Here is an 11,055-nt window from a genome sequence, read left to right as displayed (position 1 = left end):
TTGGTGTCAAAGGCTTAGAGTTTTCAGATTTGCTTGTGGTATCGGGGAAGCCAGCATGAATGAGTGGCCAACTAACTGTACGAGGCCCTTACCTGCTGCTAGGATGGAAGACTTGATCTATGGTTACAAAAGTTTACTCACCACCTGCTGAGTAAAAGTTGTGCTAAGGTTCCCCCTTGGCATTTGGGTAGAAGGCTAAGCCCTGGCAGTTACTTTCGGGGCTTTCCTACTGAGATAGTATCTCTGCTATAGGAAATCCCCGCCAGCCCTTTCAGAGTCAAAGTCGACCCTTCTCACGATGCCAGCAAAGTGAAGGCAGAGGGCCCAGGGCTCAGCAAAGCAGGTAAGATGGCATGGGCGGGCCGTCCTGGAGGCATTCTGCAGGCCGGTGGCACTGGGCATGTGGTTGAGGGTCTCCCCCAATGGCAGGTGTTCTGCACTGCACTGATGTAGCAGTGGCTGAGCTGTGGGCCAGCCCTGTCACTGGCTGCCAGGGCAGAGCAGGTGCTGTGTTACCTGTCAGACTGGTTCTAAAAGTGAAACCATTCCAGCTGGCCTGTCTCCTCACTAAAGGTTATATCCTTCCAGGAGTGGAAAATGGGAAACCAACCCACTTTACTGTCTACACCAAGGGAGCCGGGAAAGCACCACTCAATGTGGAGTTCAGCAGCCCCCTTCCTGGCGGTGCAGTGAAGGATTTAGACATCATCGATAATTACGACTATTCCCACACCGTTAAATACACACCCACCCAGCAGGTAGGGTCCTTCTTACCCCCAGCCGGGCCCCCTTACATGCAGTGCTGTGCTGGGTCACCTGGGACACCAAGGGGAGTAATAGGTGCTCTGCTGGAGCTCTCGCCAGTGGGCGGTATCTCTGCACGCCTTTCTTTCTGGGAGCGCTAACAGAAAGCCTGATGGGCTCTATGGAGAGGTCCGCTGGATTCCCAAAGAACAAGCAGGAAGCTAGTCCCATATCTCCACCTCCATTTTGGGTTTTATAAGAGAAGTGCTGAGTTCTTGATATTCAGGACCTAATATCTATCTTTCTCTTTCTCCTCCTCTCCTTCTCTCTTGCTTTCCCTCCTTTCCTTTTCCCTCTCCCCTCCCCCATGCTCCCCAGCTGCCTTTTAGTCTTTAATTAATTACTCACAGAGAAATACCTGCCACACCTTCATTTTTTCCTTGCTGGCCCTTTTTATGAGGTGCTGTAGTGGTGTCTTAAAGAGCCAGTTCAGTTCAGCCTTTAGCCCGTAAGGGCCAAAGCACTATTTAGGGCAGCAAGTTATTCCCCTTTACAAAACGCAGGATTTTAGATGGGATCTTGCCATCCAGGCTGGTTTACTCTGATTATTTTAGATAATAAGGGCCTAAAAACCTATGTCTCTGTACAAATTCATGTTTATTTGTTTAAAATTTTTTTTAATTAGTTTTTATTTTCAAAAAATACATATAACAAAATTTACCATCTTAAGCATTTTTAAATGTGCAGTCAGTGGTATTAAATACATTCATTATGTTGTGCAACCATCACCACCATCAATCTCCGTAACTCTTTTCATCTCTTCAGACTGAAACTCTGTACTCACTATATCTGTTTAAAATTTGTTTTTGCTTCATGTTCACATCTTCAGAGTCTGGAGAGCACACATCCTAGCAGAAAAGCCTGGGTTTTAATATGTATGCCTAGTGTTCTGCATGGTTGTTCCCAGCCTCTGAGATTCCTTCAGCTTAAGGGAAAATCCCCCTGTATGAGAAATGCCATGGGTGGGACAAGAAAGGTGATGGTTCTGCAGAAACACTGCTCAAGAAGCATTACTCCTGCCTGGGCCCCTCAGCAAGGAGTTGGCAAGAGTCAAGTGGGGAAGAATGAGGGGGACAGTGAGGATGGGAGAATGGTGCAGATGTCCCCTTGCTTTGAGGGCTACACATTCTTGGAGACTGACTACTGTGAGAACTTCCCTGGCAGTGGGAGGGGTTCTCTGGGCAGGTTCTGTGCATCATGTTAGAAATGCAGCCTCTATCTCCAGACTTGCTTCTTCCTGTGCTTTTTTTTCCCCCTCTAATTTTTTTTATTTGTGAAATACACATAATGCAACATTTACCATCTTAACAATTTTTAAATGTACAGTTCATTGGTATTGAGTACTTTCATAATGTTGTGCAACCACCACCGCTATCCATCTTGAAAATTCTTTTCATTTTGCAAAACTGAAACTCTGTACCCACTAAACAATAACTCCCCATCTCCTTCTCCCCCAGCTCCTAGCAACTACCATTCTGCTTTTTGTCTCTATGAATTTGACTACTCTAGGTACCTTATTCAAGTGGCATCATCCAATATTTGTCCTTTTGAGAGTGGCTTATTTCACTTAGCATAATGTCCTCCATGTTTATCCATGTTTTGATATGTGTCAGAACTTCATTTCTTTTTAAGGCCGAATAATATTCCATTGTATGCATATACCACATTTTGCTTCTCTGTCCATCTACTGATAAACATTTGGGTTGCTACCACCTTTTGTCTGTTGTGAATAATGCTGCAGTGAACATGGGTGTACACATACCTCTTTGAGTCTCTGCTTTCAGTTCTTTCGAGTATATACCCGAAGTGGAATTGCTGTATAATATGGAGTATCTTTTTGTGTGTGTGTGTGTGTGGCTTGCCGGTATGGGGATCTGAACCTGAGACCTTGGTGTTAACAAGGCTATGCTCTAACTAATTAAGCTAACTGGCCAGCCTGGCTGTATCATTTTGCATTCCCATCAACAGTGTGTAAGGGCTCCAGTTTCTTCACATCCTTGCTAATGTTTATTTTCTGTTTTTTTTTTTTTTTTAAATAATAGCCATTCTAATGAGCATAAGGTAGTATCTCATTGTGGTTTTGATTTTCATTTCCCTAATGATTAGCGATGCTAAGCGTCTTTGCATATGCTTGTTGGCCATTCATATATCTTTGGAGAAAGTCTATTTGCGGCCCACCCCCTTTTGGTTTGTTCATTTTCCGAACCCTTGACTTTGGTGTTACAAGGCAGTACTCTAACCAACCGAGCTAACTGGCCAGCCCTATTTGCCCATGTTTGAATCAGGTTTTTTTTTAATGTGTGTTGGGTTTTAGGAGTTCTCTATGTGTTCTGGATATTAATCACTTATCAAATACATGTTTTGCAAATACTTTCTCTCACTCTGGGGTGCCTTTTCACTCTGTTGATTGTTCTCGTGCAGCACATTTTAAATGTGCCCTCTTACCTTCAGGCTTACTTCTTCCTGTGCTTTTAAAAATCCTAATGAGGGGTTCGTTAATAATGGTAAAACTAATACTTTTGTAGATAGAGTATCCTTTTCTCATCAGGCCACTTAATGGCAAGTAGGTAATTATTTTTCTGCTGACAGTCCTTCAGGGCTGGTGGGAGCCTTCCCAGTGGGACCACAACTTGACATCATCTTTGTTGCCAGTTCTCTGCATTCCTTAGGAGATAGTACCAGGAAGCCATGGCCATGCATGAGATTATAGCGTCATAGACTCTTTCAAAAACATTTTGTGACTTTTGCTTTATCCTATATCTATACCATATTGTGTTTCAGCTTAGCCGTTACAAAATAAGTTGCAGACATCAGGACAGCATTAGGGACATGCCCAGAAAGGAGTTCAGAACCCATTGCCCTGGATGCCTCAGCTGCCAGTTGAGGCAGAGGCAGAGATTGGGAGTCTGGTTCTGGTTTTGTCACGTTTGAAGTGATGCTAGAGTCACTGCTTACATCAGATGAGTCACCCCCAGTTCTCTGATAGCAGCAGGTTTGAGGACTGTTGGCACGCTGAGTAGCCACTTGGGGCTATTTGTCCAAATGCTGCCTGTGAGACATCCAAGGAGCCTGGCAGAGTCTTGGTGTCAGTTGCTGCCATTAGTGTGGATGACTCCCAAAGTGCCTCTCGGGTCCTCCTTGTTATTTGTTGTTTAGAACGAAGTTTATCATCTCGTTATTTGGCAACTTGCAATTTTGCATATTTCTGTATGACAAACAAAACAGATTAAATCTCTCCTCTTGGACTGTGGGTTTCCCCAAGGATAGAATACCATGTCTTATGTATATCTTCCCACCCCAGCCCCAAGTGCAGGACCTGGCGCTGTAGGTGCTCTGTATGGATCAGTGGCTGAATGAGTGGATAAATAACATGGTGCCCTGAGTCACAAGCAGAGACAGCTAAGATCGTTGTAATTTGGTAGAAGAGAGGGGCCAGCACATCCTCAGCCTCCTTTGAACTCTCTTTTCTGATGAGCAGCTAGAAGGTCAAGATCAGGTTAAGAGAGCATGCCCTTTGAATTGTGCTCTTGGATGTGGTTGAGAGGCCTGGGTCAGCCCAGAAACAGGAGGGGAGCAGATGTGGAGGGCTGGCGCCCCTGGGGACACCTTCTCACGGTGGTTTTAGGGAATAACAGGCTGGAACTTCCTATAAAGGCACTGCTTGGTGTGTGTGGAGAGCATGGGTGTGTCCTGGCTGGGGTGGGTGCTTCCCCCTCAGATTGCAGACTATGCCCTGTGAAGAACCCATGCCCTCATTGCTGGCTTTGGCTGCCTGACACCTGCGGAGCTGCTGCTCTCCCCTGCAGGGTCACTGAGTGGCAGCTTGCAGGTGCTCGCCTGAATGATGTGGACAAGTGACGTGTGTGGCTGGTTAATCCTGTTAGTCCTTTTCAGGATACAGTGATCAGAGCTCATGTTGCCTTAGGAGGAGTAGACTTGCTGGGTTGGGGCTTGAGGAGCCTCCCAACGGTCAGACAAAGGCTTGATTTTCTAGAAGGGGAGTTACTTCCCCAAGGACTTTGCCTTCTGTACCTTTGGTTGTCTGTGGCCTCAAGTTGCTTAAATTCACAAGCGGAGAAGCTGGTGGCAGCAGCTCCCTTACATGCTGTGTCAGATGCCACTAGGAACTGGAAATCCACATACTACCGTGGTGCCTTTAGGAAACCCTGTGTAGTCACGGAGCCTCACAGGGTAGCAGTCCGTACTGTGAAATGTTGACAATGTGGGTGGCCATGGCTGCTCACAGAGGCCTCTGAGGAGAGGGCGGGGGGTGGCTCTTCTCAGCTGTCTGGTCAGTGTATTGTGTATGTGTGTTTTGCAGAATAAGCTTGGTCTCAGGAGCATATTGGGGGAGAATCAAACTGTCCTGCAGCCAGCAAAGTCTTGGTGGGGTGCGCTGGCGGTCACTGCTCAGACCTCCCTTATTTCACAGCCCAGTGGGAATAAGCATGGTCTGTGCCTCAGCTGGGGCCTCGGGGAAACCTTCAAATGCTGCAGCCAGCAAAGTCTTGGTGGGGTGCGCTGGCGGTCACTGCTCAGACCTCCCTTATTTCATAGCCCAGTGGGAATAAGCATGGTCTGTGCCTCAGCTGGGGCCTCGGGGAAACCTTCAAATGCCATAGGTGTTGTAGCTGTAAATCTGAGGTTTTTTCCTCCCCCTTGTTAGGTTATTTAAGGTAGAGTTAATTTCCTGAGCTTTTGTTTTGTTTTCATGACTGGTAATGAGAACATACTTTCTTTTATGGGATGGGTGGGCTTAACTGGAAGAGTACTTTTCCCTCTCTCCTTTAGCACTTCAGAGAAATAGCGAGAGTACTTGTGGGATTTGGGGGAGCCTCAGGAGCTCGTGGGCAAATTGAAACTTGGGAAGAGTTGGCATGTTGGGGAGCTGTGGTGGCTGAAGTAATAAGTCAGTCCTGTCTTCAGCATGACAAGCAGGAGACCTTTCCTGTCCCTTGGCTGGCTCCCAGCTGTGTTGAATTTGACCTGTGCACATTTTACCAGGAAATGTTATACCCTTGAGGCAGGGGGGCAGCTGATTTGTGCACAGTGCTAAAAAATCCTGGAAAATCATTCCTTCCCCCTTCATTGATAAAACCAATTTTTTTTCTTGGCTTTCCCCCTCTTCTTTATAACAAAAGGAATGTGAGAAAATATACATAGGCCAAAAACTACGCCCTTTTAACACTTGATCAGCGACAGCTGTCAGCAGGGCCTGCATTCCAGCGAGCCTGCTGCCTTCTTAGGGGAATGGTCTCCCCTCTCTTTCTCCTCTCCCTCCCATGTCCTCTTACGTTATGCCTGGATGATTGAGGTGAGAGGGATCTTGATGTACTGAGATAGCTGTGGGCTTTCATGGAGGCTTGGTTTGGAGGGAGGGGACTTGGCCGACCGCGGAGAGAGGAAGGCAGCAGTGAGCCGGCCCAGGGATGGCTGGGAGAGAACAACAGTGGTGCTTGTGACTGTGGTATGCCACTGTGGCTGGGGCCACCAGCAAGGGGGACTGACGATTCCCATGGGCACAGTCTGCCTTCACCCTTGCACGGAGTTCAGATACTGTGTGATGGTCTTAGAATTGTTGCAAGTGAACTCTTACAAATCCCTTTTGCAGCCTGATGGCCTGAAATTGATTACCAGGACATAGAAGAAATGGTTCTGTTTGTCTAGAGGCCCCAGGCACAGCTGCTGCCCCCATGGCCAGGGTTAGGTGTGTGGTAGAGGGAGGTGGTGTGGCTGAGAGGCCCAGGACTCAGGTTTGGGTGCTGTGGGTGTGAGGCCCAGCTCTCACCCCTGCCAGGTGTGTGACTTGGGACAAGTTTCTTTCCCTTTCTGACACATAGTTTCCTTTTCTGGAAAAATGGGCTGACAGGAGGAACTACCCTTTAGGACTGTTTGAAGATTGAATTTAGGAAATGCATAAAAGCACATATATGGCATAGCACTCAGCATGTAGAATATGCTCATCAAGGTGTCCCTGTTGCTGTTAGCTACTCTTATTTTATCTGATTTCTCTGTTGTTCTTACCACATAGCCAAAGGTTTAGAGAATTATGTCTGAGATGCTTTCCACATCCATTGGAATCAAGTTTCCTGTGTATCTGGGAAGAATGAAGGATCCGAAGGGATTTTAAAAACCGAGTTAGTATGTTGGTACCCAAAGGTGTACTTGTTTTTCTTTTTCATTGCAGGGCAGCATGCAAGTTCTGGTGACTTATGGTGGCGATCCCATTCCTAAAAGCCCTTTCACTGTGGGTGTTGCTGCTCCGCTGGATCTGAGCAAGATAAAAATTAATGGGCTGGAAAACAGTAAGTGTCTGAATGGAGCAGAGATGGGTCATTGAAGACCACCAAATGTGGCTGCCAGTTAATTTCCTTCAAAAGGAAAGTCTCTTAAGAGACTTGCAGTTGGACAGACTTGGGCTTGAGTTAGGACCATGCTGTGAAATAGTTCTGACTCTGCCTGCCACTTAATCTCTCCAAGTCTGTTTTCTAATTTTACAGTGGGGGTGTGGGGTGGTCAAGACCACTTACCACAGGAATACTTGAAAATTAAATGAACTAATAGTTCAGAGGCTGGCACATAGTCAACCTCAGTAACTGCTGGCATCCCAGTGGGAAGTTCTCATTAAAAAGAGAAGTTAGGGCACGTTACTCTCTGATGACTTTCTAACTGTGTCAGCTATTCTTGGCAACTGAATGCACATCAGGGTTGGACAGTCAAGCATAAAAGCCAACTCCCTGGCTATCAGAATCCGCGAGTATAAGGTACTCTCCATTCTGCCTTCATCCTAATATTCCTTTAGCCTGTCAGGGCTCTTACTAGTAAAAGCTCATTTCATTTATTTTAAATATCTCAATTTTTTTTATTAAGTAAAATTTCACATACGCATGAGTAAAGAGAATAGTATAATATGAACACTGATATACTTACCGCTTAGCTTCAGAAGTTCAACATGTGCTCATGTTATTTTTTTACATAAGTAATACATAAATCCATTTTTCATCTAAAAAAATTACAATTAAGAGCAAGTTGCGGGGCCGGCCCGTGGCTCACTCGGGAGAGTGCGGTGCTGATAACACCAAGGCCACGGGTTCGGATCCCATATTGGGATGGCCGGTTTGCTCGCTGGGTGAGCGTGGTGCTGACAACACCAAGTCAAGAGTTAAGATCCCCTTACCGGTCATCTTTTAAATAAAAAAAAAAAGCAAGTTGCATTCTAACCATCACCTCTCCTTGTTCCTAGGGTTAGCCAAAGTTATCAGTTCATTTTCTCTCCTTCCAGACCTTCTCTCTGCATCTGTATGTGTAGATGTGGCAGTGGGAAACATTTGGCAATGTTATTTTGCATTAACATTAACCTGCTATATATGCCTGTGTGTCCTCAGCCTGCCTTTGAAGCTGGCAGTGTGTCTTGGGAGTCATTCACACCTATCCCCTGTTTGGTGGTAACTGCTGAGTGGCCCCAGACTGGATGCACCTCAGTGGTACACATTCACCTCGTTTTAGGGTCACACAGAGCTGAGTGTGTGCCCACAGGGCAGGCCTCCTGTGTCTACCTGTGAGGGTTTCTCCAGGGTCTCAGCAGTGCCATTGGTGAGTGCCGTGATTGACGTGTGACCCACGTGCACAACTTGTGACCAAGGCCAGCTCCCAGTTTAGAACGCTCCAAACTGAGAGCTTGATGTTGGCTTTTGTGGCTGGGAGGCAATCAGCTCTGAGCGCGTGAATGGTCACTGCGTAATCTTTTCATGCGTCCTGTTGTGTATTAGTCCATCTCTGTTGTTTATAATAAAATGCCTGAAACTGGGTAATTTATAAAGGCGTAAAATTTATTGCTTACAGTTTCAGAGGCTAGGAGGTCCACAGTCCAGGAAACACATCTGGTGAGGGCATTGTTCTTGTTGATGTTGAGTCTACAGCAACACAGGGTATCACGTGGCAAATGGCTTGAGGGAGAGAGAATTAAGCCTCTCATTCCCTCTCCTAATAAAGCCATTATAACCATGCCCATGACCACCATTAAACTATCAATGGTTAATCCATTTACTTAGGCATGGTTCTCACAATCTAATCAGTTCATAAAGGCCCCACCTTTCAATTACTGTAATAGGATTTCCCACCCTCTTTTTTTTTCAAAAAGATGACTGGTAAGGGGATCTTAACCCTTGACTTGGTGTTGTCAGCCCCACGCTCTCCCAAGTGAGCTAACTGGCCATCCCTATATAGGGATCCGAACCCGTGGCCTGGGTGTTGTCAGCCCCACGCTCTCCCAAGTGAGCTAACTGGCCATCCCTATATAGGGATCCGAACCCGTGGCCTGGGTGTTATCAGCGCCACACTCTCCCAAGTGAGCCACGGGCCGGCCCTTTTCCTGCCCTCTTAACACTGTCACAGTGGGGCTTAAGTTCCTTCCAATCATGAACTTTAGGGGACACATTAACTGCAACACCTTGTCATCACTCCTTTCTCTAAGGCGCTGAGAGTTTTGACTTCAGAACAGGAAAAGTATGAGGCCAGTTAGGAAAAGCTTCTTTTCATTTGGGAACTGGAGCCCTGAGACTGCCTCGCTGGTGGTTCTGCAGTGTTCTTGGCAGGTCCCGTATTGCCCCAGAGTCAAGAGTTCCTTGGGTTATTATGGTGGCGCCCTGTGTTCCCAGTGCTTTTGTTTTAGTTAAAGTCTTTTCCCTGTTTTTTTTGTCAAACACAATAACATTAGGGTTTACTGTGGCCCTGCTTTGCAAAGTCCTTTTAGAAACCGTCACAGATCAGAGTCAGTTCTCAGGACTTGCTTCAAGGCCCCCACATTTGCCAGCTCTGTGACTTTTGCCTTCTTGAAGGGGAGGAACGGCTTTAGGATTGAATTTGCTGCCAAGAATTAGTAAATAAACATTAACTTAGGGAGGTGTTTTGATATAAAGTTAACACCAGAAGTGAGTAAAGAAAAGAGAATTGCATCAGATTATAACTTACTGGTCAGAAGAGCAGATTGTCAGTTCAGGGAAATTTAGGTTTGGGTCCCAGCTTTCCGGCCTGCTGGATATGTCACCCAGACAGGTTACTTGACCTCTCTGAGCCTCAGTTTCTCCATCTATTAAAACCATGGATTAATAATAAATACCCCATGGGGTTGTGGTGAAAACCAAAGGAGACCAAGTGCTGTGTTTGTGCTTGGCATGTGAAATGCACAGTAAATGATAGGTATTATTATCATCATTAATTAATTATTGTTCTTGTGCCAGTTGTTATGGAGGCATTTCAGCTGGTTATACTTAGTCTCTTGCTTGTCCTCTGCCCCAGCTGTTGCTTATTGTAGAGGCTGAGATAAGTCCTTGTGTCCAAAGCTGTCATTTCCCTGCTCTTTATTGTCCTTGCTGCTGAAAAGGGTCAGCTCATTGCTCTGGCTTGTTTCCCTTTTCCAGGGGTCGAAGTTGGGAAGGATCAGGAATTTGCCATTGACACCAGGGGTGCAGGAGGCCAGGGGAAGCTGGACGTGACAATCCTGAGCCCCTCTCGGAAGGTCTTGCCGTGCTTGGTGGCACCCGTGGTGGGCCGAGAGAGCAGCACAGCCAAATTCATCCCTCGGGAGGAGGGGCTGTATGCTGTGGACGTGACCTACGACGGACACCCCGTGCCTGGGAGTCCCTACACGGTGGAGGCCTCGCTGCCACCAGATCCCACCAAGGTTAGCTTTTGCTTTAGTCCCTCAACTTGCCCCATTGTTGTCAAATATGACACCATAGTCCTTCTTTGGTCCTGCCTGGCAAAACTTCGGAAAATCATTTTGTGATAAAAGTCAGTGTTCAATGGCTGGCTGTGTTTCTCCTACAATTCAGTATAAAGAGTTCCCTGGAAAACAACAACAAAAAAATAAATTAAAAAAAAAAGTAGTCCCCTGGAGAGCTGGGTCACACCCCTGCTCCTCCTCTCACTATCTGGCTGAGAGATTTTGGTGAGGGGCTCTGTGTCCCCGAGTCCTCTGCCTTCATTTGTTAGTGTGATACCAGTACTTGATTCAAAGCCAGCCTGTGAGGGTAGGAGAGAGAGCGAATGTGGAGGCCTCAGCTCAGTGTCCAGCACACAGGCTGAGCTCACCCCACAGAAACTAAATGATGTAACATAAAAACGTAAAATGTAATATATAAAATATAGAAGTATGTTTTCATTATCAGTTCTTCCTAGTAGCCCTGACTTAAGGATTTTGGAGTATTTCCGGTGGCCTGAATGGCATGCATCCCGTAAACCTGTCTTATT

The 11,055-nt window shown here is 46.4% G+C and overlaps 1 protein-coding gene across 1 annotated transcript in view; it reads left to right on the top strand.

The window, feature by feature from the left end:
* Positions 1 to 252: 252 nt before the first annotated feature.
* The window catches only part of FLNB (filamin B, beta), a gene marked incomplete at its 5' end in the record, with an annotated part of 54,215 nt that continues 43,412 nt past the window's right edge, over positions 253 to 11,055 (top strand). Inside the window, 4 exons of the mRNA XM_008576574.1 lie at positions 253 to 343; positions 589 to 758; positions 6,992 to 7,109; positions 10,224 to 10,486. Of these exons, the coding sequence (XP_008574796.1) occupies positions 253 to 343; positions 589 to 758; positions 6,992 to 7,109; positions 10,224 to 10,486 (642 nt within the window). The remainder of the gene's footprint in view (positions 344 to 588; positions 759 to 6,991; positions 7,110 to 10,223; positions 10,487 to 11,055) is intronic.

The sequence above is a fragment of the Galeopterus variegatus genome, unplaced genomic scaffold, assembly GCF_000696425.1.
Source record: "Galeopterus variegatus unplaced genomic scaffold, G_variegatus-3.0.2 Scaffold1367, whole genome shotgun sequence".
Classification (NCBI taxonomy): Eukaryota; Metazoa; Chordata; class Mammalia; order Dermoptera; family Cynocephalidae; genus Galeopterus; species Galeopterus variegatus.
This window is presented reverse-complemented; position numbering and strand designations above follow the sequence as displayed.